Source organism: Gopherus evgoodei, chromosome 18 (genome assembly GCF_007399415.2).
Source record: "Gopherus evgoodei ecotype Sinaloan lineage chromosome 18, rGopEvg1_v1.p, whole genome shotgun sequence".
Classification (NCBI taxonomy): Eukaryota; Metazoa; Chordata; order Testudines; family Testudinidae; genus Gopherus; species Gopherus evgoodei.
Genome location: NC_044339.1, coordinates 14786467 through 14814046, shown reverse-complemented (window position 1 = coordinate 14814046; position 27580 = coordinate 14786467). Strand labels below are relative to the sequence as shown.

At 40.6% G+C, this 27580-nt stretch overlaps 1 protein-coding gene across 1 annotated transcript in view; it reads left to right on the top strand.

Annotated features, from left to right (window-relative positions):
* The window catches only part of SDF4 (stromal cell derived factor 4), a 36093-nt gene extending 10087 nt beyond the window's left edge, over positions 1-26006 (top strand). The window contains exons 3-7 of the mRNA XM_030537298.1: positions 5630-5766; positions 6850-6963; positions 16237-16395; positions 19278-19453; positions 25716-26006. Coding sequence (XP_030393158.1) covers positions 5630-5766; positions 6850-6963; positions 16237-16395; positions 19278-19453; positions 25716-25892 — 763 coding nt within the window. The 3' untranslated portion in view covers positions 25893-26006. The remainder of the gene's footprint in view (positions 1-5629; positions 5767-6849; positions 6964-16236; positions 16396-19277; positions 19454-25715) is intronic.
* The last annotated feature ends 1574 nt before the right edge of the window (positions 26007-27580 follow it).

The following is a 27580-nucleotide window of genomic DNA, read 5'->3' as shown; positions in this document are numbered from 1 at the left end:
GTGGAGTTGCTGTGGGGGAGGTGGCAGTGTTTTTTGGGATGTATGGGGACATTAATACCTAAGTACCAGATTCGCTTTTTTTTTTTTTTTTTTTAAGACTCTTCATTCTCTGTCCAATTACTGAGAGAGAAAGCAGGGAGAGGCAGTAAACTTCAATTTCTCCCAGCGATAGGAGCAAATTTATTTTTATTATGTATAAAAAGGAAGTTAAATAACATTCGGGGTCCACAGGGGAATTAACTGAGAAGGTATGATCTTCAAGATTCAGACATGCCAATGGGCTAATTGATTTAAACAGTAACTTGCCTGTTGTAAAGACTTGAGGTATTTTCATAAAGTCTGAATCCTGGATGTTTGTTTAAGTCTTTTTGCGCAAAAAACCAAAAAACAAACTTTTTTATTCTTGGTATAGGAAAAGCATGCTAAATTGAATTTGTGGGTCAACGCAAAAAAACTCCATATTTATCTGTCTCTAAAACCAAAAACAACAACAACAAAAAAGTCCCCTGAATTGTTTCCTGCTGGAAGTACACTGAGATAAGGGCTAATTTTGACAAGACATCTGTCATTGAAGTCTTGGCCAAAAATGATCACTTTATGCAGAAATTCCTGATGTATATCATAAGAACATAACATATAAACATATGTTCTTATGTTATGATGAACTTATCTGCTTATTTTTTTATCTTTGTGTAAGAAGGTGAGTATTTGGGCACTTGGTGGGCCAAGAAGTGTGTAAAGATATTCAGTATTCAATGTGTGGCCATACCATGAATTACCATACGCTAGACTGGATGCCAGAATTCAAACCAAAAAGAACAGGAGTACTTGTGGCACCTTAAAGAGACTAACAAATTTATTTGGGCATCAGCTTTCATGGGCTAAAACCCACTTCATCGGATGCATGCCCAAATAAATTTGTTAGTCTCTAAGGTGCCACAAGTGCTTTTCGTTCTTTTTGCTGATACAGACTAACACGGCTACCACTCTAAAAGAATTCAAACCACAAATCTCAGTTGTAAAGGGTGGGCTTTCTTGGTTAATTAAATCTGTTTTGTCATTTTGAATTTAGTAATTCCATTTCAGTAATGTAGTACGTGTGGTTTCCTGTCAGGATGTGTGTGTGGTAATGGACCTACCACTGTGCACGTCTGGAAAGTGAATATTCAGCTTTTAATTGTTCATATTTTGCTTATATCTCTTGCTCCTTAGAAGCACATGCATTTGGGAACTGAATGCCAGTCCTTGACTAATCATTCATGGGGTCCCTAGCCAGAAAACTTACATCCTGTCTTCTTCCAGCATGTGTAGGGGTAAGGTTGTTTCCCTCTTTCTCCTGTGGAACTCCTGAGCTCAGTCCTTCTTGAGGCAGGGCACATGGGGTTCTTAACAAGCACTGAAAGGGAAGAGGCTGAACTTTAGTGATGCTTGTAAGCTCTCATAGCATTTGAGGTCCGTTATTCCTATCGCTCAGAATAGAAGTAGGGGAATGGTTATGTTGGGGATTGGCAAAACCAATGGAGTATTTTAATGTAGTAGTTAAAAGGGGCATAATTTGGGATAATGTTGAAGTACATCCGGTGTACCTAAACGCAATTTTCATTTATAATGCCATCACCTATCCTTTTGTGGGGGAAGGCAGATGTTGAGACTATAGCCATGCAGTGGTAAATTTGGACAATTATACTGAAAGTGGAATGAAGCTCAGGGGACATGTTAGCTTGCTTGTCGTTATAAAGTTAGATTTTTAAATCTGATGGGTTGTTTAGCGAAAAACCTTACCTACCTTGATAGTTGTGTCCTGTTTGTCATGATCTGTGCATTTTTAAAGTGTGCTGCATCTAGAGATTTTAAAAAGTAATCTAGCAAGCTCATTGTTCTCATTATTAAATATTACCTTTTGAGTCTGGTTTTCATTATCTGTATGCAATGGGAATAGTCTTGTTCCTAAGCAAATTGTATATTTAGAGCTAATGGAAATTGCTAGCTTGACAATCTTAATATATACAGCATGAGCAGGAGCAGTACAGTCTTCCCCAAATGGCTATGCCTGGAAACCTGATGTGGGAAATGGACTCTAGCTCCAAGAAGGAAGTTCAATCTCCTTTCAGTCATTGACCTGTCTGCTGAGGTTGCCACAAAGGTCCAGTTGTGGTGGTTTGTGATGTGGACTCCTGCCAGGTGGAAAATAGGCTGAGATCACTAAGCTCATTTCATGTAGGCCGTTGGATAACTGTCAGTTGGGTGGCTGGTTTTTGTTACCTTGGTCAATACTGTGCTTGATTCACTATAAATAAACTGGATTTCTATAAGTAAGCCTTCTCCTATGGAACACCTATAATAGGCCACATTTGTTCCTTTTAACAGAAATACCGTGTTTATCTTTAGAGGCCTGATATAAACATTAATACTAATATTTCTTAACTATCCCTGTTATACCTAAACTTATTGCCACCAGTTAAGAGTACTAACCTTAACTGGATTTACTTGCTTATTAAGTGTAATGGTATTTTGTAACAGTTTTTGTGAATTACACTGGATATCACTAAAATACATTCAGACCATGGCACAGTTGTCACATATTGCAGCAGCTACCATCTGTTTTTGGAAATCTGTAATTTTCTTGTGGAAAAAGCTCACAGTTTAGTGAACTATAATGTAATATTTATCTTGTATTTTATGCTGTTGAGAACTCAGAAAGGATTATTGTCAGAGGAAGGCTGTTTCAGTCTGACTTCTTATTCTGGAAACAATTCCTTGGAGTGATTTCTACAGAATTTATGAAATGCCACATTAATTTTTGCTGTAATATTAATGGTATTTCTTGAACAAGAGGAACCAATGTACTTATCAGAGCTGATGAATGGCAAAGTATTGAAAGATTATCATCCTGCATCAGGCATTTTTCACCTAGAGACAACTGAGGAATGTCTGTGCTGAGCTGTATTTCTTCTGTATATTTTGTTCACTTTACATGGAAGCTTAAATTCTCTAAGATCATGTAGGCTACAGCTCTGTGGAATATACAGTATTTCTGAACTAACAGCTGGGTTTTTTCCCCTTTAGCTGAACACTTTGCTGTCTTCTCAGATCTCTTAGCAAAACTTTCCCTATTACTTAAATATTCATGAATTGTAGGCTGTACTAGCTTCATTTGTCAGCTTTGTTTGTATAGCTTTAGCCTCATGTTACCCAGTAGCTAACCTTTCATTACTATTATTGGGAATCTTTTTCAATAATCCATTCTAAATAAGATATCTCTACACACTATTATTTTAATGGCCCATTAGATTGTAAGCTCAGAGCAAAGACCATGTCTTGTTCTGTACAGTTGTAAGTACACTGTGTGCCTAAAAAATATGATACTTCATAGATGTCAAAAGGATTATGGCCAGCCTTACCACTGGTTGTACCAAGTCATTGAATCAAGACATTTGGATGATTCTTGGGAACACAGTGGTGAATAAAAGCAAATACCATATAGAGAACTGAGGAATGGGTCAATGGACTATTAGATAGAGGCAAATACAAGAAGACTGCCTTTTTACAATCACTAAATGGACAATCTTATTTGGGAGCCATTATTACATTTCTGTAGCGGATAGAGGTCGTGTGGTGACTGTAGGCTTCTCATCTGATCTGGTTTAATGCAATTGAGAGGTGTCCAAGTTAAGGGTAACACTTTCTGTTGCCATTTTGTTACTTATTCAGTACCAAAATATCACAAATATCATTACTCGGATAGCTTAACTATAATGTATGTACAAGTGTGACGAACATATTTTACTATCGTCTGCTGTAAATTACTGCTTGCCACAGCAAGTCTGATATTCCATGTGTGCATGTACTTACATTGTGAGAAAACAATACAGTATTTAAAAACTTCAATGTTGCACTTTTTTTAATACAGATGAACATTTAAAAAGATCAGGTGTTTGGGTTGTTCTGACTGTAACATTTGAGTTGACATTTAAAGGTGGAGGAACGTATTAAATAGCCTAAGTTTCAATGGTAAAATTTCGGAAGTCTTAAGATAGTGATGCAAACGGATAAAAAGATGAAGTGAAGCCTGTGCCTGTATGCACTTCTTAAAATTTTAACATGAGTGGTTTTGGTATACTTTAAATAGGTTCTTAAATGTCAACAAAATGTCTTTTCTGTTTTTCATGCTCACTTACATTTGGATTATTGATGTTGTGTTCAGAATAGGGACTCTAAAATGACATTTGGGTGATCATACTTATTCTCATTTCATGATGTATTAAATTTGTTCAACTGAAATATTTATTTTAACTGTCAATGGTGAAGTCATATCTGTTCTCTAAAAGTTGATCAAACTTCTTGCTCTTTTATCCATCATTGCCAACAGACTTTACAATTAGCACATATCTTGCAGTTTGGTCAAAAGACAGAATGTAATATAGCTTATGGTTTTGCACCTGAGCAGTACTGAACATAGAAATATCTTGCCTTTTTGTCCTAAAAAAAGGAATGCAGATCTGACTGGTGAGACTCACAGGGAGCAGTTGTCCATTACCTCAGCTTTAACTTTTGTAAGATCACTTTTCAGTCAACTATCCTATAAACATGTAGAAACAATGGTCGTTTTCACAGATCAAGGGATAAAAATAATCATTAGAAGGTGTTTTAGATATCTTTAAGGTTACAACAATAGCATTAAAGGAATTGAGAAACCTTTCTGGAGGCCCATGCACCAAGGTTTATCACTTTATTTTCTTTATCTTAATGACTATAGTTTTTTCTAATAAATGGTTAAGCATAAGGGGCATCTCGTCTTCCCAGTAAATGAGGGAGAGTTTATGTATTTAATAATAATAAAAGGGGTGAGGGAAGAGTTATAGATCCTGAAAGCCAGCAGGAGGCAAGCTTGGAAGTACACTGAATTGAGATATTGAGGTGAACAGAGAGGAAGAAAGGGTCTGGAAGGAAGCAAGAATTAAAAGATGCTGAGACATCTGCACTAGTGAGAATCTACAATAGCAGGCAAGTTGAAAAAACAGAAACAATAATTAAACCTTAAGTTTAGGAAAAGTAGAGTTAACATAGCATGGACCATGCAGTGTACTTCTGTGATTTCCTTATTAAAAAAACAAACTTTGCTGTTTTTAAAAGTTGGGTAGATGTTACCAACTTACAGGGTAATGAAAGATAATTAAGCACCTTACTTCACTGGGCAGTCCCACTAACGTTGTTCATTTGAGAAGAGCGAAAAGGCTGACTGCTGCAACTGAAGGAAAACAGCATGGTGTACTTAAAACATAATGGCCATCCTGAACAGTGAAAGGAACAATCTTAAAATAAAAATAACTGATCCTTTTAAAGGAATTTGTCTCATTCTGCGCACTCATCTATTCAGACTTCACATTTAGCCATTTTTAACTTCCCAGGTAACTTTATAGGTGTCTCTGTTTACTCTTCAGTCACTGGCTCAGTGTTAAATAATACATCACGCAAGTAGTGAGCAATGTGATTTTTTTCTGTAATTAAACTGAACCATCTCACTTCTGTTTTAACTGTCTTCTGTTCTTGTTAGTGGGCAGTGAAGGGACACATCTTGTGTTTTGAGGTATTTTTGGGCTCTTAACTGTTCTCATATTTTCCTCTGCAGGGTAGATATTAATAGGGACAAAAAAATAAGCGCTAAAGAGATGCAGCGTTGGATCATGGAGAAGACAGAAGAGCATTTCCAGGAAGCTGTGGAAGAGAACAAAATGCATTTCCGAGCTGTGGATCCTGATGGCGATGGTAGGAGAACAACATTTATTTTGTGAAATAGTCATTCTAGAGCATCTAAAAACATTATAGCTAGAGGTCAAACTGACTATGGAATGCACATTTAGTTGCTCTGAAGCACTCATCATAGGCCAAATCCTAGACCTAGTCCGTTTGAAGTCCATGAGACCAGTTTCATCCTTACATTTATATCATTCATTGGGAGGACTGAAGAGGATTTTTTTCCTCTGAAGACTAGACTACACTAGGAGAAACTTTCTGAATATTTTCTATGATTGCTATCTCTCGTTCAGCTTTACCAACATTAGTAATATTGGGAGCTCTTGTTTCTCCCACAGTCACTTTTAATGTCATATATATCATGTAACCCTGCTCAGGGCAGGTCTAATAGACTGTATTTAAAAATGCATATCAGTATTGGGGCTTCCAACATTACTAATGCTGGCTGAGATGTGCTGGTGTTGGCAACAGTCGGAAATTTAAAAAAAAATTTCCCCACGGTTGTCAGGGCCTTAGAGTTGGCGTTTTATTTACTTTGATTTCTTTCAAGAGAGCAGATTCAGTGATAACACTGTGAGGCAAAAACAGTATAGTTAACCAGACAAATGTCACTATTAAATCTTTGATCACTCTCTGGGAAGCTGTTTAGTTTTGAAATAGAAAAGATTTAAAAGGAACGAGCAATTTTAAAATGGTTGTCATTGAGTCAGATAGAATCCTTAGGCAGCCCTACCCATTAAAAATAATGTAGGGACCAAATTCTGCCCCTGATAATGCATCTGAGCTGTCATTGACATCCAAAGACATAATTTTGATCCTTAGAATGGACAGCCATAGGAACATTTCAGACGTTACCTTTGTGGAAAGGAACCTTAGTCCACTTTGAGGAGGATTGGTTGGAAGGTATTTTTGCCACATCACTGCTCCCAGTGAAATTTACAAGTATTGGGTGGTTGTGAATAAATGTGAATGGATGTAGTTCTTGCAGATGTGTAAAGTGTTTTAACAGATGATTTCAAAAGAAACAAGACCAGAAGTTCGGATTTTAAAATGTTAGACTATTTGTGATGTCTGAGATATGTCTCTGTCTTACAGGCCATGTGTCTTGGGATGAGTATAAAATAAAGTTTTTGGCAAGCAAGGGCTTTAATGAAAAAGAGATTGCAGAGAAGATCAAAAACAACGAAGAGCTAAAAATTGATGAAGAAAGTAAGTATTTTCAGTTGCTGATACTGGCATATTTTGCCTAAGAAAAGCATTGTACTACTCTAGTCCTTTGGCCAGCAGTAAATTGACTGAACTGGCAGCTTAGAAATCAAGATTCAGTACAAGACTATTGTTCTAGCTGTATGACTGCATCTGCTTTGGCTTTGAAAGGAGACAGAGGTGAAATGCCACAGTAGCTGCCGCCAAGAATGAAGAGAGGAAAGGAGCTGAACATTAAACACCACCTTGCATGATCAGGTCTTTGAGAGCCCTCTAATCCTATAAAGGTTGGACCCTAAATTTTTAGGATCACTGCACTTCAGTTTTTTAATTATCACCTTTTTAGCTGTGATTTAAAAACTGGGAAATTCACTTCTCAGTAGAATGGCAAGATGGGGAAAAAAAAGAAAAAGCAGAATAAATTATTGTGCCCAATACGTTCTCCAGCAAGTGCAGATTAGCCCAGCTCATTGTTTACTTTGAGAAGTAGGAATGGTCATTTGAAAAAAGAAATACAGCAGAGCCCCATTTGTCTAATCTAATTGGGACCAGGACCAGATTGGATAATCTGGAGAATGGGAACATGCAACTCTGCAGCGCCATCTGGCAGCCACAGGAGAGAGTGTCTGCTTCTGGAGCTCTGTGAAAGCTGGATAATGGAGGATTGGATAAACGGGGTTCTACCGTAAATTCTTTTTCTCTATCCTGGCCTGGGTTGTGTGCTGGGTTGGTACAGTAGCTTTTCATATCTGAAGACTTAAGGTCAAATTCTTTGTCCAAAGTGAAGGTCAGTTAGGCAGTCTCAACTTTGTCCTCATTCTTCCAATGTACCCTGTGATGCTGGCAAACCAGGGACCAGCTCTTTCCAAGTTTGTAGGTGTCAGCTGAGTACTGACACATTCAGAGCTGGAAACCAGACCAGATCACCTAGATGTTGCCACGATCCACCCCTTGACTCAACATATTCATCAGCAATTTCTGCAGCCTCCAAAACTATGGAAGGTTGTGACAGATGTCTGCCTTCACCATAACAACTGCTTCTGTACCATCAGATGAGTTTTTCATAGTCAACCCTATTATCCGTTTTTCATAAAATTACACATTGTATACACATATTCAACATGAGTTACACTGTCAAACATTTTAAGATTCCTATACTTCAAATTGATGGGACTCAGGTGTAATCTTAAACCTTTTCAGTATATTTTCTTTAAATTTCTTATACATCTTAGCATCACCCTCCTCCGTATCATTAAAAATTTGTCTTGCCTCCCCAGTTATTCTAGTCAAGAAGATTGGTATCCACTTATCCTCTGGAATCTTGTGGATATCATACAGTTCCTCAGAGATGGACAGGCACTGCTCTGTACAGTCAGTCTCTTGATAAATTGAGTAGGCTTTCTCCTTGTGCGGGGGTATACTCACTAGCTGGGGATGCTGTTTTTGCTGCTCCAGTACTTTGAGCTGTGATGTGTGAGCGTCCTTCTGTTTCTGGTGTGCTCTCTCCTCAGCTTCTAGTTCCATGCACCTTTGGTGAGCTTCCTCCTCCACCTCTTAGGTTTCTTTCTTCTCGTGCCCCACTTCTATTCCTTTCCCTGCTGCCTAGTCAAAACTTGTGCGCAAAGCTCTCAGTTCCTGATCTGAAGCTATCTTTACAGAACTTTTCAAGAAGGGTAGGGGCAAATCCCAAGGGAAGGGAAATCCCCTTGTCCCCCAGGTTAAGAGGGGGGTGGAGGAGTCTAGAAATAAATCTAACCCCAACTTTATTACAAAAAATCCTCAAGGGAGCCCAGATTTTAAAGCTCTTACCCAGAGGTGAAAGTAAGCCAGTCCGGTTTGTTATGGCATACCAGCAAAAGCTGGTATGCCGTGCCGAACCGGACTGGACTGGCTTCCCAGGCAGGTGATTTAAAGGGCCTGGGGCTCCCAGAAGCGGCTGGAACTCTGGGCCCTTTAAATTGCCACCAAGCCCCAGGGCTTCCAGCTGCCTCTGCAGCTGGTAGCTCCATGGGTGATTTAAAGGGCCTTGGGCTCCCAGTTACTGCAGCTGGAGCCCTGGGCCCTTTAAATCTTGATTTAAAGGTCCTGCGCCTTCCAGTTGAGGCCACACCCCTTCTGGTTGAAGCCCCACCCTCTGCTCAGGACTCCGGTGTACCAGTAAGTCCTTTAAATTACTTTCACCGGCCCTTATGCTAACGCAAGGCAGGTAGTCTGCCACACTGCTTGGCTCCCAGTGTGATGGAGTTAGGCTGGACAGTTACAAAGAGAATGGAAGGCAGGTATACTAGCCCTAGAATGATAAAAGCACTTTTCCCTATAAGCTGAAAAGGGGTTATCTCTGGTTAACTAGGGGCAGTCCAGTTAAGGGCCAGCTGAGTCCTTTAAAAAACCCTGCACTTGTTAGAGAGGAGAAGAGGCAAGCTGCTGAAGGGCTAGTGGGCGTAGGGAGAAAGACTTCTCCAGGGTAGGAGGCTGCTGTCCTCCCTACAGGGAAAGCTACCCTAACTGCCTGTTTAGGGGAAGGACCGGCACCATGGAGCCAATAACAAGGCCACGCCCCCCCCCAGAGAGGGGGTAATAAAAGATATTCCCCTTTGTTTTGTGTTATGAATTTCTTTCTTTTGTTTGGCGGAGGAGTACTTGGGTCTGCCCCGAGACCTACCTGGAAAATATTGAGAAATAAATCCCAAGTGGTGAAATAAACACTGTCCAGCACGGGGCTGATTTACTCCAGGCCGCCGCCGCCTCCTTCCCCCGCACTCGCCATCAGAGAGGGAAGCACTGAGCCTGGCAAAGTGGAGGAGGTGCCTTGCCACTCCGGCCATATAAAACTAAGTTACTTAAAACTTAAAGATCCCCCACACAATATACACACCCAACCTTTGGTGTTAATGCCACGACCATTGTCCCAAGGACAGCAGTCGAGGAGGAGGAAGAGCCAGTGAACTATTTTAGAATTGAGTCTTGGGAAGGTAGTGGAAAATGAACTAAGGATGCTGATGTAAATGTCATAGATTGTAAGAGCTGGAGGGACACAGTATCCTCAAGCACTTTGGTTAAGGAGAGTTTGGTGAGTGGAAGACAAAACTCCCTCTAAGAGTTTAAATGTAATGCTTTGGCTGAGTTCTCTGTGACTGTGCCTCTCGCTAAGATCCACCTTGAGCAGGGGAATTTTAAGGTTGATGTCATGGTAGCATCAGGAATCTGTTTCCTGCTAATATTTTAACAGGTAGTAACATTTTAGCCATGTCTAAGCAGGTTAATGTTATAACCTGCAGCCAGAAGGCGTGTTCCTCGGTCCACAGACAAAGCAGGGAGGAATGGGAAGGGACTGAGGGAATGCCCTCAGTTCTTTTGTCTGTTGAGTGTAATAACTTGTCTTCAGAGGAGAAATTTTAAAATGCCATTGCTTTGCCCAGAATCTGCTCTGAACTTGAGCAAGGCTGAAAATGAGTTATGAAGGCTGAAGAAGCCGATCCTTCTCTGGACCAAGAGCAGATTGCGGCTCAGAATAATACCTCAGTGGGGGAAGGAAAAGGTAGATTTTTGTAGAAGGAGATGTGCTGGTGAGGTTTGCAAGCAGGTAGTTGTGCCTGAGAAATATGGAGGAGAGTTGCTGCAGCTAGTTCATGATTGTTCATATACAGGACACTTAAGAGTGGAAAGGACCTGTGACAGGCTTAAATGGAATTTGTGTTGCCCTCACGTGTTTGAGACAACAAAAAATTACTGTAAGAGTTGTGACTATGGTCAGAAGCATAAGAGATTAAAGGAACCCTGCAAGGCTGCTATATAGCCATTGCCCATAATCAAACAGGTGTTTGCCAGAGTGTCTGTAGATATTGTAGTATCGCTCTCTAAACCTTCCAGGACTGGGAAGAAATATATACTTAGTGTGGTGGATTCTGCCACCAGGTACCCTGAAGCCACAGTATTATCTAATATCAAACCTGAGATGGTAGCCGCTGCCCTTTTCACCATTTTTAGCAAGTGGGTTTTCCCAGGGAAACTGTCATAGAATCCAAGAAGTGTAGGACTGAAAGGGACTTCACTAGGTTATCTAGTCCGGTCCTCTGCACTGAAGGCAAGAGTAAGTAATAACTAAATCACTTCTGACAGGTGTTTGTCTAACGTGTTCTTAAAAACTTCCAATGATGGAGACTCCACAACCTCCCTAGACAATTTGTTCCAGTGCTTAACTGCCCTGACATGAAGTTTTTTCCTAAAGTCCAACCTGCAATTTAAGTACATTGCTGCTTGTCCTATCCTCGGAGGTTAAGGAGAACAATATTTCATTTTCCTCTTTGTAACAACCTTTTACGTACTTGAAAACTGTTATGTCCCCCCTCAGTCTTTTCTTCTCTGAAATACATGAACCCAGTTTTTTCAGTCTTTCCTCATAGGTCATGTTTTTTAGACCTTTTAATCATTTTTGTTGCTCTCCTCTGGACTTCCGTCAATTTGTCCACATCTTTCCTGAAGTGTGGCACCCAGAACTGGACACAATACTGCAGCTGAGCCTTAGCACAGAATAGAGTGGAAGAATTACTTCTTGTGTCTTGCTTACAACAATCCCAGAATGATGGCCCTTTTTGCAATAGTATTACACTGTTGACTTATATTTAGCTTGTTATCCACTATAATCCTTCCGCAGTACTCCTTCCTAGGCAGTCACTTCCCATTTTGTATGTGTGCAGTTGATTGATCCTTCCTAAGTGGAGTACTTTACATTTGTCCTTGTTGAATTTCATCTTGTCAGACCAAGGTGCCAACTTCATGTCTGTTGTCTTTAAAAAGTTATGGGAGTAGTTTGAAGTGAATCATTCAAAGGCTGCCCCCTATCATCCAGAAACTAATGGTCTGGTAGAGAGATTTAATGGAACTTTGAAAGCTGTACTGAAAATGTATGGCACCAGGTGAGAGCGAGAGTGGGATGTGTTACTCCCTTATTTGCATACAAGTGTTCCTGTAGAATCTTCTGGCCTTGCCCCCTTTGATCTCCTGTATGGGAGACAGGTTAGGGGACCCTTAGATTTAATTCGAGGCTCTTGGGGGCATAGTACTGAGGAGCTAAGACAACCTGTAGGGGAGTATGTCATTCGTTTTAAAGAGAATTTACAAGTTGTGATGGATTTGTTGCAACAGAACCTGGAAAGAAGTCAGGAATCACAGAAGGCTTGGTATGATAGGCATGCTGAAGAAGGATCATGTGATATTGGGGATTTGGTGTTAGTGCTGATTCTAGTGAGGAAAAACAAAATGCACGATTGTTGGGAAGGATTGTCAAGAAGCCTAACTGCAGGGAAGCTGTACAAACTGTACGTGTCAATAGATAGAAAGCTTACCACAAAACGGAGATGGGAGTGAATATGATTTGTTGTGCTGATAAGGGAACATTTACTGACCCTTTAATTGATCTGGTCAAGGAGAGTAAGGAAGAGACTCCTCTGGAGAGGACTGAGATGTCGGAGGATTTGAAAAGCCCCAAAGCAAGAAATGTTAGCCCCCTTAAAGCATCACAAACAGGTATTTTCCAACTAGCCAAGTTTAATTGACAGGTCGGCACTCAAAGTCATGAACCATTCCAGACAGTGTGACATGCCCCTCCTCCCCTCCAAAAAAAAAAAAAAAAAAAAAAAAAAAAAGTACCACCATAGTTTTTGCATACTGGGTGGTTTTTTCTTAAGAGATACTTAAGACTTGAATAACAGAAGATCTGTTAAAGCTGTTACGATAATGATGGGTTGGAACTAACACTATCCCTGTTACTCACCAGCAGTTTTGGGTCTCTTACTCTAACGAGGACTAAATCCAGAAAATATTCTGTATCTCAGTGCTGAATGCCTCCATTGCTCTTCTGTTCTTGTGGACAAATATATAACATAGCAAGCTGATTAGTTAGTAAAACAGTGTACAATTTCAGTCCTATTGCAATATTTTTGTTGAATATTTTGTTTGTTATAATGACGAGAAGGAGGGATTTGCAATGTGCAGAACTTTTTCATTTATATATAAACACAAAATACATGCAAGAAACTATCAGAAATATTTACTGTCTGCCTAGCACTCAACGAATACTACAAATATAGCACGAAAATCAGATCAGTTCACAGCCTTCTTATTTCCATATTGTGCAAAAAGAGATTCTTCAAGTTAGTGAGATTGAACATTGCTCTGTGCTACTCTGCAATTTTGTGTTGAACCTCACCTGTTGTTCTAAATATGGTTCATATTTAAGGAGTAATTTCTTTTCCTGTCTCAAAAGTATTAAATTTACTGTTAGTCTTTCCTTGCAGGAATTAGTCATTTGAAAGTGGGTTAAGTTTCCACTAATCAAAAGGCAACTAAAATGCAAACAGGCCTTTGAATTTTATGCAATACAGGTGTTTTCCCTGCCATATCTTATGGCATTGTGGTTAGCTACAGTTTACAGGAATGCTGATCAGATAAAAATGTTTTAAGATTTGCTGAATAAGGAAATTGTACGTACAGTTAATTTTAATACCTGGGCAACAGACAACTGAGCTTTGTTTGGAAAAATTAAACTAATTGTCTACCACTTCCTGAGGATGAGGACAGGCAGAATTACTTTTCATTTAGTCTCGATACAATATCTCATCTTGATTAGATGATGAATATTTTATCTACACTATGTTGCTCTCAAGGTCCAGGCTATGTGTAAGGATGGCACTCTTACTCTCAGTAATTGTGCAAATATAACTTATGGCTGACCTGCAACATCCCTGCTGTTCTGATACTGGGACATCCAAAGTGTAAGGGCACTGGGTGGTAGTTTGGTGCAGCAGACTAGGTTGAAATTATAATTTCACTTCACTTGTGACTAAACTCCACAGAGGAAAAGGGCAGTTTTGAGGGAGCCTGACTCATGATTTTTGAATATTTAGGGCTGACAATGCTAAGACTGTGTAAGCAAAGCTTGCAACTAATATATGCTCAGTGATGCTTATGAGCAGCCACGTGCACATCAGAATCTATTTTAGGAGCCTGATCCAAAGTTCACTGAAGTAGTGGGGAGTCTTCGCATTAACTTCAATAGTCATTGGATCAGGCCTGTACTGAGAGCGAGAATGTTGCCCAGGAAACTTGGATTGTCTAGTTCTCCTTTTCAAAATATGCATTCGGTATTTTAACTGCTTTCTGGCTGGCTCCTGTTATTACTTAGACTAGCATGTACTAAAGATGGAAGGAGAACTTGTAAGAAATGGGCAGAGGGAACCTCAGTTAAAAATTAAACAGTGTAAACTGTAGTTTGTTTGTTTCCAAACTTGCCCATAGTTGGAGCACACACTAAGACCACTTGAAGGATTCCTCTCGCCCTCTATAACAAACCCTTTTCTAAATTCTGCGGAAAGATCATTAATTATGAAATGGCTAAAGAAATATAGCAGCAACTGATGCTTTCTTGCTTATTTATAATTTAACAGCACCCGAAAGCATGTTAGACACCTCCCAAAACAGATAAAACATGATCCCTGTCACAAGGAATTTACACATTAATTTTGTACTTGCATCACAGGATTATGTAGAATGGTGTTGAGTCTTGCTAAATGTTTATTGGCATAGCTGATAGGTGGTAAGTGTGTGTGTGTGAAAGGCTGGACTTCCAGTGTTTCTGTCATGAAAAAATGCCCAAAATAGGAGGGAAACTTTATGTATTTAATCCCTTCAAGTTCAGTTTCAGTCCCAGATTGCCCAAATGTGTATTGTAAATTATATTGCAGATTAAAAAAAACAACTTTGTAGTGTAGTTTCAGTGGAAACTATTCAGATAGTAACTTTTTCAGTCAGTCAAATTCAGGAAAACATCCGCGTTTTAAAAAAAAAATGCTTGTCAGGCATATGACATGTGCAAAAAAATGAAAGGAACAGAAGCATAAGGTGGCCTTTTTTTTGTTCCGATGTAATTCTGTGCAAGTGTGGTTAAATTTGCATCCGTTCCTTGCAGCAAAAATGTTCCACTTATTAGATTCTAACCATAACTGAAGAATTTGCAAGGTTTCCTCTTGAATACAACCATTTTTTAAAAATAAAACATTCTGAAATACTCCAATTCTAATATAGAACACCTGGGTTACTGAGAGGAGTTCCAAACTCACTCATTGAAATGTAAATTTAGTTTTTACTGTGCAGCTGGAGTGATAACTAAGGTTGCCACAGCATTTCCATTCTAAGCTGTTACTTTGTCTCTTTTATAAATTTCCAAAACTATTATCTGTTGGGCTGAAATCTCAAAGGTTTAGTCTTTGACCAAGGTCTCTGGAGTGTTCTTGTTTTTGTTTTGAAGTCTGAATCAGAAATGATTCAGGCATGGGGAATGGAACAGTCCCTTTATTTTTTTAATGGAACTTTAAGTATGGCTCTGTTCGAAATTGATAGAATATAGAAACTTGCAAGGAACAGATCTCCATTGAGAGTGCTTTTGACTCTCTTCATAAACTCATAGACTTTAAGGTCAGAAGGGACCATCATGATCATTTAGCTTGACCTCCTGCACATCGCAGGCCCCAGAATCTTACTTACCCACTCTTGTAATAGGCCCATAGTCTCTGGCTGAGTTAGTGAAGTCCTCAAATCTTGATGTAAATATTGCAGAAAGTACCAGCAGAGTACCAATAACAATAACTTAACTCAGTAGATACTCTGAAAAATCTATAAGAGCAAATCAAGTACAGAGAAATCTGTTTGGACTGGGAACATTCAATGAACGCTTAAGCAGTGTAGTGGTTTGTGATTTAGTAGGTGACAGTCTTTTGTCTTTTCTGAACCAGTTACCAGCATAGTAGTAGGGGTTATTGTGCTGCTAAAGATTATCTTTTAGATAAGTCATAAAACCAAATATTGAATCTGACAACTTGTTGCCATTAAAGATATCATGACACTTTTTTCCAAACAAAGACCCCATTGTTTTGATCCTCTCAATACTTTCCATGTCCTATACTAAATTGCTTTGTAATATTAGTGTTTGCTAAAAGATTTTTATCCCAAAGGTTGCTGTAGTTCAGTGGCATATGAAATGATTTCTTTGTATAGTTTAGGATGTTTTGGAGTGAAACATTCCATCATTATAAGAGATTACTTATTTAGTACCCTGAAGTATTGAACCAGGTCAGTCTATCTTACATAAATTAATTCATGAAAAATTGTGTTGTATTTTAAGAGCTGTAAATAAAATCTATATTATCCAAATACAGACTATTATACTACTATTAAGTTTACAGGGCTGATTACAATTTTTATTTTATTTTATTTTTTTAGCACAGGAAGTTTTAGATAATCTGAAAGACCGTTGGTACCAAGCTGACAATCCACCTGCTGACCTGTTACTGAATGAGGAAGAGTTCTTGTCTTTTCTCCATCCGGAGCATAGTAGGGGGATGCTGAAGTTTATGGTCAAAGAAATCATCCGTGATCTAGGTATGTCAGCTATTTGGGGCCTGCGTACCCTACAAAAATTACTGTTAGGGGACATGTTACATAATGGTAGCATCCTGGAACAAACTGAAACATGGTTTGATCTTGTATACGTGGATGGGACCAAACTGCTATCATCAGGGTATGGCTCTGAAGTCAAATGCACTACTGGTGTAAGTGGAGGCAAGGCAATGGAGTTGCTCCTGCTTTATATCAGTGGTGAACTCTGCCTGTAACACAATACTAATTCTAAGGGCGTTCTAGGTTTTGGTCCACTGTATTATGGGCAAGACCCAACCATACTACAGTATGTTTGGATACTGCTGTGTTACTACAAGGTCACTCAATCTGGTAGATTATAGTATAGATGGACTTGATGTGTGTTCTCATCATTTTGTGATTCAGTGGCATGAAGAACTCTCACAAGTTGACGATGGCCCTATAAGAGGGAAGATGCCTGTGCACCCATGATTGGTCGGCTGATTCCAGTTGGTCTTAAAAGAGGGCACTGGGCCTTAAAGCGGTAGACATCAGCAGGCGAGACCAGGAGACTGGAGGAGTTCCCCCAAAGAAAACTGTAGTGGCTCCTGGGGGAAGGCTGAAAGCAAGAGAGCAGCAGAGGGAGTTGTCTGCTGACTTTTAAACCTAAGTAGCAAAGCTGAGGACCAGAGAGGGTTGAAGCAGAGGTGCAGCAGACAGTCTTATCCACTGATGACTCCATGCTAGAGAGTTGGAGCCAGGGGAACAGTGGAAGGTCCTACTTCTTGACCTGTCTTAGACAAAATGGTTAACAGCAACAGGGCGCATGACAGATGCTCCTGTGAGGATTAACTCCCATTAGAGAAGCTGGGGTCGGGGGTGCTCTGCTAGGAAGAGTGAGGTCGCACTCCAGCTGAAGGGCTGGGGTAGTGGTCCTGGTTCAAGGACAGGAGAGGACTGACAAAGAGCCTGGGTGTGGTGGAAGACACTAACCATAGTATGTGCTGTGTCTGAACTAGAAGATGAGAGACTGAGGACTGTATGCACTGGGTGTGAGAAACGGACTATGTCTGGGACTTTCATTTGAACTATGTTTTAGTAATAAATCAGGACTGAAGATTGTGGTACAGGGCAGTGCTTACCTTGGGGGGGGGAGGCCCTCCCGGAATGGTGACAGGAACTCCCTTCCCTCAGCTCCTAGCTCCACATGCTGCCTTCATCCACAGGCACCGCCCTTGCAGTTCCCATTGGTTGCAGTTCCTAGCCAATGGGATCAGCAGAACCGGGGCTTGGGGTGGAGCAGAGGCAGCACGTGGAGCTGGAGGCTGCAGCTTCTCAGGAGCTGGGTAGAGAACATGTCCCAGCCATGCCCCCCCCCCCCGTGCACCCATGGCACCCCCCCTAGGCCACACACCCCATGACTGCCGCACCTCCCCTTCCACACACACACAGGTTTTAGTCAGGGATATTTTTAGTAAAAGTCATGAACAGGACACAGGCCATGAATTTTTGTTTACTGCCTGTGATTTGTCCGTGACTTTTACTAAAAATATCCGTGACTAAAATATAGCCTTAATTATACCATTCACAGGCAAACATCAAATCATAAAATAAAATTTATACCTCTCATTGGACTTCTAATAGAGTCTGGTTCAAATATTTAACTTTCCTCTGTCATAATTTTAATTAGAATGGTTGATGTATTTGTATAATAGTGCTAGAACAATTCATTATTTTAAAAACAAATTCATAATAATCAGTAGTAAATTTTACAAAATATTACTGCAAATCCTTCTGTAGGTTTCTTCTAATGCACATAGCACACTTCAACAATTACAGTATCAAGAAAAGATCATTTCATACATTGATAAGGAAACACCTGCTGCTTATATTAAGAATCCCTACAGCATTCAATTAATGTTGTTAAAACGTCACAAGGCCAGGGTTCTGGAGACAGACAAGGTTCTCATTTTTCCAAATTGCACGTGTTCAAGAAGAAATTCAACTTGTATGCCTTTCAGTAAGGGACTTACTGCAATAATTTTCAAATAAGTACAAGTAAAGCCTTAAGATATGTATGGGAATTTATAGTATAAACCTTTACAGACTATGGAAAAGTGTACATTGTGAAGACTATTTTAAAAACAGGTTAAAACACTGTAGCCAATATAATCTGTACAGAAGAGCTTTCCCGCTAATTACACGGATATATATGGTTTGTGTTTATGCTCATGAAGGTTAAAAACATGCTGTCATGATTCATAAACCAGAAACTGATTTGAAAGGACACGCATGGTTTATGTTCTACATAATCTGACAGGACACTGCATGTCTCTCTCTTTGTAACTTTCTCTTTGGTTGGAAAAATGAAATAACTTGCAAGTCAAGATTTCTCAGTTGGATCATTCTTAAAGCATGTTAGTTTTTTGGCCTAATATCCTTAGAGTACCTTTCAAAAATAACTGATTCCTGTTGATCATTTTATCTGCAGGTGAGTTGTAGTGAAAGCGGTGTATGGTTCATTTTTCTCTGCTGCTCTGCTTCAGATCAGAGATGGCATGGAGCACCCTAAGGCATAAGTGCTTTGAGCAGTATGAACTACAGAACTGATTGCACCTAGGGAGTTGGGTTTGTGCTTATAACCAGAAGCTGAACACTGAAAGATAAGGTTTATCTCACTTAGCCAGCCATTTTCTTAATTGATCATTTCCTACTTTAGCTAGAAACATAACTTAGGAACAAATGGAATCAGTTTTATAATTTCCTCACTTACACTTGTGCTGAAACCACAGGGCCTGTACCACCAAGAGCTTTGAACTCTAGGAATTGTTCATGTCTTACTTCTCAATGGACATTTGTAAGTAAATAGACTCCTCACTCCAGTTGTGTTTTGGCTTGCGTTACAGATCAAGATGGAGATAAGAAACTCACCCTTTCAGAGTTCATTTCCTTGCCTGTTGGTACAGTAGAGAACCAACAAGCTCAGGATATTGATGACGATTGGGTGAAAGATAGAAAGAAGGAATTTGAGGAAGTGATTGATGCCAACCACGATGGCATTGTCACCATGGAAGAGCTGGAGGTGGGTGACTCTGAAATCATTATTTTATTTATGTATATCATTGTTGAAAATATGACCGCACTTTCCAAACCCAGAGGAAGCCCAAACCTGGCCTCAGATGAAGGGTGATGGAGAAGACGGCGTTCTTATGCTTACATTTTGGACCATAATATAGCCAGGTACAAATATAGAAGGATGCTAGAGTAACTTTAGGTTACATACCAGTCATTTTTTGGGGGGACGGAGAGGGAGTGTTTTTGGCTTTTGCATATTGCCTTGTATAGGGGTTTTTAAATGTGTAATGCACAAAACCATAGGAATAGAAGCACAGTATATTGGGAGAATAAATCACACTTCCTATCTGAAAGTGAGTAACTGGCAACCTATGTATTGAAATTAGTTTAAAAAAAAAAAGTGAGAACATACTTTTTTTTTTTTCAAAAATCATTTATCTGTAAGTAGGTGTGCCATTGACTGCAAAACATGCACTTGTTTTTTGTTAAGAGATTTTGATTCTGAAAAGGATTATTAAAAACATGAAAACTAGAGATGAATCAGATTAGGCAGACTATAATCTGTTTTATGTGAAGGAGTCCTAGAGTTAATGAATCTTTTCTCACTGGTTCTCCTGTCTAAGGGAGGACACTTGTGTGTCGGTAGGGGGAGGAGTCAGATTAGTGAGCAATAAGAGACCAAAATTCCAGAAAGTAAATGCTTTTTTAGATGGCTTACTAAACGAGTAATCAGTAATGTGCAAAAAGTTCTGAGTTCCAAAATCTAAATTTGGAATAGTAGGGAGGAAAGTGGGTGGACTGAGAAATTGTGTTGAGTTAGTGTATTGCGAGGTAAGCAAGTAAGAGTTATATAAGGATAATGGAATGAAATCTCCTGGGGAGGGAACATGGTTTCTCTTTAACAGTGCAGAGCAACACTACCTAAGTGTTCAGTTCATCATAGTGCCTGAGTTAGAATGTGTCCTGGATGGTGGGATTAATACTTCTAGTTCTTCTTCAAGTAATGTCTCTGAGTGCGCCACATCAGAATGCATGTGTCCCCATGTACTCTTGATCATTGATTTGTCAGCAGTGTCAGCCTGTCTGCACCTGCACTCTAGACACCCTTATGCTCCGGGACAAGAGGATAAAGGGAGGGGACAGACCTGCCACCACTCCAGTTCCTTCTCAGCCTTTATTGCTCAAGATCCTAAACAAATTGAAACAGGAAAAAATAGTAGCCATCCTCATAGCACCGTTGTGGTTGAGAAAGGTGTGGTTTCCAGAGCTGGTTTGCATTTCTCTGCAACCATCTCTCTCTCTCTCTCTCTTCCCATGACAGTGAATCTCCTCACCCAGAAGTCAGGAGCCATCACTCACCCCAGCCTCTCGTCACTTCACCTCAAGGCGTGGCTACTGATTTACTCTATGGTATAGAACAGGTCTGTTCCCCAGAGCTACAAACAGTGCTACTTAAAAGTAGAAAACCCACAACAAGGAAAACTTGCCTCCAGAAATTAAAACGCTTCCAGACTTGGTGCAGTCACCAATCTGTGCCTCCTCTCAAGTCTTTTCTGAAACACATTCTCTATTATCTGCCAAATTTAAAAACTACAGGCTTATTGCTGAGCTCTGTCAAGGTTCGTTTAGCTGCCATCACACCTTGTCCTTTTCGTCATCAAAGTGTTTTCAGTCTTCTCCCACCCGTCCGCTGCAAGGTTTATCAAAGGCCTGTTCAACTTTTTCCCTCCTGTCAAGAAGTCAGCTTGATCATGGGACTTCAACTTGAAGGTTTCCTCAGCACACTGAGGAAACCTTCACTGAACCTTTGGGGAACTGTTCCGTCCTTCATTTGTCCCTCATTCCTCTTAGTCATCAACTTGGCCACGAGGGAAGGGGAGCTTGGAGCCTACCTAAAGTGTTGGTTTTTTTCCCCCTAATTCCACCTTAATCAGGTGTTTCACTTAAGAGTGTTTTATTCCAGGCCTCACTCTTTGACAGAAAAAACAAATCTCCATATACTGAACATAAAAAGGGCCTTTAATCTAGATCAGAGTAGGGCCTTTAAGGCTTTGCCCAGGCTTTATATCTTGTTTGCAGAACCAATGAAAGGACATCTGACTTCCATCCAAAGACTGTCCAGATGGGTTGCAGGGTACATCTTAACCTATTATGAAGCCTTGGCGATTTGTCCCCCTTTGAGGGTGATTGAGCCCTGGTGGAATAAGCAATCTACTTCTGTACCCGTACTGAAAAACGTACCTATTTCAGACATCAGCGGGGCAGCCACCTGGTCTTTAGCGCATACATTTTCCCAACTATGCTCTTGTTCCTGCTTCCAGAGCTGACACAGTTTTCGATGACACTGTTCTACAGTCCATACTGAATCCGTCTCTTCAGCACCCTCTTGCATACTGCCTGGGAATCTCCTGACATGGAGCATCCCTAGGGATACTACTTGAAGGAGGAGAGGTTGTTTACCTTGTACAGTAACGAGTTCTTCAAGATGTGTCCCCCAGTGAGAGCTCCATTACCCATCCTCTTTTCCCCTCTGCCTTGGAGTCTTTCACTGGACTTTTGTGATTGAGAAGAAACTGGGCAGAGCATTAAGAAGCAGGGCACAAAGGCCACATTAGTTGAGAGTTCTAAACTTAGCTTTTGCTAACCAATTATCAAGTGTAAACTTCTCAGGCACTGTAACAGAGTTAATATGGAGTCACAAGTAGTCCTCTTGGGTACTTAAATCTGTCTCACCACCCTGAAAAGCTTGCCTTTCTGAGAGATGGTCCCTTACACCAAAAATCACAACAATATTCAGATTACTCCCAGTCCAAAAGGACCAGTCACTTACCCCAGGTCAACTGCCCCTTAGGTTTCACACCAAAGACAACACTTGTAACCAATCTGATGATCAACTATCTTGAGATTTATTATATAGGAAAAGGAAATAAGGGTTATTTACAAGGTTAACAGGTAACTATATATACCCACAGATGTATTCCAGTCTGATGTTTCAAAAAGTAATACAAGCTTCTATGAAAAGCAAGGTCTATATGCCCTTTAAGGCTAACCCAGGGTAAGCACTTGGGTATCTTTTGCTTATGCTTGATAATTCTTGCCCTCAGAGTCGGAGCAGAAAAAAGATACAGTTCCTCCTTGTTAGGGTTTTTTATTCCTTCCCACCCTTCTGTTTCGAGTTGCAAACTTAGCTGAGGGAAGGAAATCACTTATTTACATGTCTCTTCTTCACTGGGGAACCCCAGGGGTAGGATGGGAAGAGCAGTCAAAGTCTTTTGTCTTCTGAGGTTGCACAGTAGTTTGTCTGGTGTTGATGGGCCTTCTCTTTTGGGCAGGAGCTAACACCTTCTGTTGGAAGCTAGCATTTCACACTAATTCATGTTTCTTTCCTGTCTGATTTACACAGGTACAGAGGCTTACAGTACAAACACTTAAATATTACCTTATAACAGGGGTGGGCCTGGCAGTCATTTTAATCCAGCCCTTGAGCTCCCGCTGGAGAGCTGGGTCTGGGACTTGTCCCTCTCCAGCACTTCAGCTGGGCAGCAGAGTTGGTGGCTGCTCCACACAGCTCCTGGAAGCAGCTGCATGGCCCCACTCCAGCTCCTACGTGTAGGGGAAACCAGGGGGCTCCACTCTGCATGCTGCCCCCACCCCAAGTGCTGCCCCCCGCAGCTCCCATTGGCTGAGAACTGCAGCCAATGGGAGCTGCAGGTGTGGTGCTTGCAGACGGGGCAGTATGCAGAGCCACCTTGTCGTGCCTCTGCATAGGAGCCGGACAAGGGACATTCCGCATGAAGTCAGCGCCTCCCGGAGCCTGCACCCCTGAGCCTCTCCCCATGCCCATGCCCGAGCCCTGATCCCCCTCCAGTCCTCTGAACCGCTCAATCCCAGCCCGGAGCACCCTCCTGCACCCCAAATTCCTTATCCCCAGCTCCACCCCAGAGCCTGCACCCCTATCCCAGCCCTGATCCCCCTCCCACCCTCCAAACCCCTTGGTCCTAGCCTGGAGCACCCTCCTACACCACAGAGCCTGCACCTCCACCCCAGAGCCCTCACACACACACCCTGCACCCCACTCCCTAGCCTGGAGCCCCGTCCCACACCCTGAACTCCTAATTTCTGGCCCCACCCCAGAGCCCACACCCCCAACCGGAACCCTCACCCCCTCCCACACCCCAACTCCAATTTTGTGAGCATTCATGGCCCGCTGTACAATTTCTATTCCCAGATGTGGCCCTTGGGGTAAAAATTTTGCCCACTCCTGCCTTATAACATGGGATGCAGATGTTATATGTGAGATTAATGCATGCAGCAACTTGCAAGCATTCAATAAAGTCTAAACACTAAAGATTTTTTATAACTTGGATACCTTTTTTAACAGTACTAATACACAGGTGAGCCAGACTGATTCCAGCTATGTATTTGTCAGTATCCAAGTGAGCGTAGGGACCTTGGTGCAAGTTGGAATCTGGTTTGCTAGTGTCACAGTGTTGCATGTCAGATTTTTGACAGTGGGTTTGGAGGAGACTATCCAGATCAAAAGTTTCCTTCAGAAATCCTTATCTGATAGTTACAAATATATTTCAAATTTTAAATATTATGATTTGTTCGCTTCACCTATCCCAGGTCCTAAGTGCATGTAAAGCAATGCCTCCTCCTAAAAGTACCCAACAATGCCCACACCCATCAATCATGCAAAAAAAGAGACCGCTTACAACTTTAATTTGTATTTTTTTTCATTTACTCAAAGCCTGGTGTCGTGGAAACTTCTGTAATTTGTTTCCGTTTTAGTGTTCAATAGAACCAAAAGTTTAGTAGTGTCGATTTTTGTGTGAAACTAAGTCATCAGAGAAAACGAGGCATTCTTAGCAATCTTATCAAAACAGGTGATCACATTTGATTGATGTGTTTTTGTTTCCGGGTTAGTCATTGTGAGAGAGTTTAATTTTGATCTTTCTGATTTCCATTATATAGGCAGACAGTAAGTCATAGAAACCATTGGCACTGGTAGAACTTGTTGCTCCTTTATCTGACTTGAAGAGCTTTACATATATCATGAATGGAATCCTTTTTTTCTCTCCAGAGTGGAATATTTTGAGTTCAGAATGGGGGAGAGTCCTTACAAATGCCTTGTGTTTTTACTTTCCACATGGGTGGTGTCTAACTGGTAAATTCTATTCAATGATAGCTTAAACTGAAAAAATTGGGTTTTGTCTTTTGAAAGAAAAACCTTCCTTTATCATGAAAATCTACATTAAGAAAGTCTAAATGAAGAGGCCACTGATGCCCTTTGTCTGAGGGTTGGTTATTTTGTCAGAGCACAGATTCCTTTAAACCGGTATCACCAGAATACATATTGTTTGTGTCTGTCTGTCTCATGCACATGCTCATTGAAGTAACTTTAAAATGGATCCATGGCTTCCATCAGAGGCTTCCTGATCACATTTGCTCAGGTTACAAGATCAAAGATATTGTTTGTTATGAGCACTGCAGGTTCAACCTGCTTTCTGAAAATCAAGCTGTATTCTTAATGTCTCCTACAGTTCATGAACAACAAGGTAGCAGGCATCTGCATCTCTTGGCAATTTCGTGAATAGAGCATGATGTGGAGTGGATTTCAGATAACTTTCCTCATCAGTCATATGAGCTTCACTTGTAAAAGAGGTCTTGTAATAAATGCCTATGCAGAAAAGTATTAATCCAAAAGATTGAGGGCTAGACTATCAAAGGGACCGTAGCTCAGCCTCTCTATTTGCAGGTGTAATTTTCCTCAGAACAGAAATTGAGAGGAAACAAAAATAAAAATGATCTCCAAAGTTGTCTAGTGAGGCCTAAGCAACCACTACTTTTATTTTGTGTGGTATCTTTTCTTGCCTGATTCTAGGTCTAATCTGGTGTCTGGAAACTTGCAGACCTCTCTTACCTTCTGTCACTGACTAAGACTGCTGGAGGCCAATTTCCACATCAAACAAATTGTTGAAATACCAGTTGCAGTCAGCCACCAGCTAACATCAGAGAAGTTTTGGACTTCTGGTAGAACCAAGGAGGGGATGGTGTTTGGAAGGACCTTTTGAGAGGAAAGTTATTGACCTGGCAGACAGACCTATTTTAGTGGTTTCTATTGTTTATATTCATTTTTGGGTCAAGTAATGGAGGCCTCAGTATTTTCTCAAACAGTCAAGGGCTGAGGGTTCCAAATTTTTGGCTCAGAGGCATGTAGTATACCACACCCAATGGCGGAGATTGATGACCTTTCTTATCTATTGTAGGAATACATGGATCCTATGAATGAGTACAATGCCCTAAATGAAGCCAAGCAGATGATAGCTGTGGCAGATGAGAATCAGAACCATCACTTGGAGCTGGAGGAGATCCTGAAATACAGCGAATACTTCACTGGCAGCAAGCTTATGGACTATGCACGTAATGTTCACGAGGAGTTCTGACCATGCTCATCTCTGCAGAGCTCTGAAGCACCTTCTTGCTTTCCAAAAACAAAAAGAAAGTTACCTTGCTGCTATATGTGTTGTGTGTGAATGATGTGTTGTCCTAGACTTAAACCCACTCCCGTCCAGTTAGAAGAACTGCAGTTCTCCTTTAACCCTCAGTATAAAGAAGGAAAGGACTGTAAGTAACAAGGCAGGATCTGGACTAAGCAGTTCATACTACCTTGTGCAGTTATTGAGCTGAAAGTTCAGTTTAGGCCTCGTGAAGTATCTTTAAATATCTAACTTCTGTTGCCTGCAAAGCTGCTGATCTATGAATCATTAACATTGGAGGATCTTAGTTTTTTTTTTTGAAAGGAGATTGTTTCAGATATTTTTTTTCTGACAGCATTCTAGGAGAATCCAGCAAGGGATTAATTGGTGTATAAACTGCATTGGTTTTGCTCAGCACAGGATCCTTTATATGTAGGAGTGTGGATATATATTTTTCAGCTCATGAAAGTCAGCTGTAAATTGCATCAGAGGTGCACACTGTCTCAATGCAGGTGGGCTGATTAGGTTGTGTTTTCAGCTGCCTTTAATATATATTCACCTCACTTCACCTCTAATTGTACTAGAATGGCCACTAGCAGGGTGAAGAAAAGAAAAATTTGAACACTCTTAAAATATTCACTATAAGTGAAAGGCTCCATCAGACGAACAATGACTGCTGAGGAGCTTATTTATATTCACCATTGCTTTTGGCTGGACAGGCGTGGTTTTCATTCCATTCCATTCTACCAATGAGAAGCCTGCTGCATCTGAGTCTATTAAAGTTTTTGAACAGAGTAAGTATTTTCTTTTAGCACTCTGCTGACAGGAACAATATGGCTGGAAAGAACAGACAGCCATGAGAAAGGAAATGGCAATCACGTTGCTTTAGAGGCTATCCAGCCCGATCAGTACTTTTTTGGTTCATCTTCCTCCTCTTCCTGCATTTTTCATAACACCTTTTAGTCTGGGTATTGGGTGTCCAGTATTGGAGACTATTAAATAACTGCTTTTCCAGCACTGCTTTTGCAATCTGAAAAATTACTTTCCTTTTTAAACAGGAGTGTTTGAAATTTTACAAGTGAAATCCTTTTTTTGATTTAAAGCAGAATGGAAACTGATCTACAGTGTCACAGAAGTCCCGCCCTTGTGCTGTTCTGCAGAAGTGGGAATGAGAAGCTCATTTTAATCACTTTCATTTCGAAAGAGCTCACATTTCTGAACACTGAGAGAGGAATGTCTTAACTTGTGAATGCTCAGGGAGCTGCAGTGAGCAAAAATGGATTCAGCTCTTAGAATCATGGGCTGCGTTGCAACTAATTAGAATTCACTCTGTCTCAATCTGGTTAAATTTGTTAAAACTAGTTAAATTTGTAGAGCTGTTTGGTTAGGTCTCACAAGCTTATCCCTACAAGTAGGATTGGTTTCAACCTCCATTGGTTTAATTTATGTCCCACTCTTCTCTAGCTGTACTGTGGTCTAGCAGAGGCAGTTCAGAGCTTAAGGTTCCTTGAGCTTTTTGGTTTAATCTGTTTTGGCGGTAATCTCTATGGAGAATCTTGCAACGCAAGGGTCATATCCACTAACATTGGAAAATAAAAAATGCTTCACTTTATTCTAGCCTTACCGTTGCTGTAAAAAACCCATCTTTTGGGGGA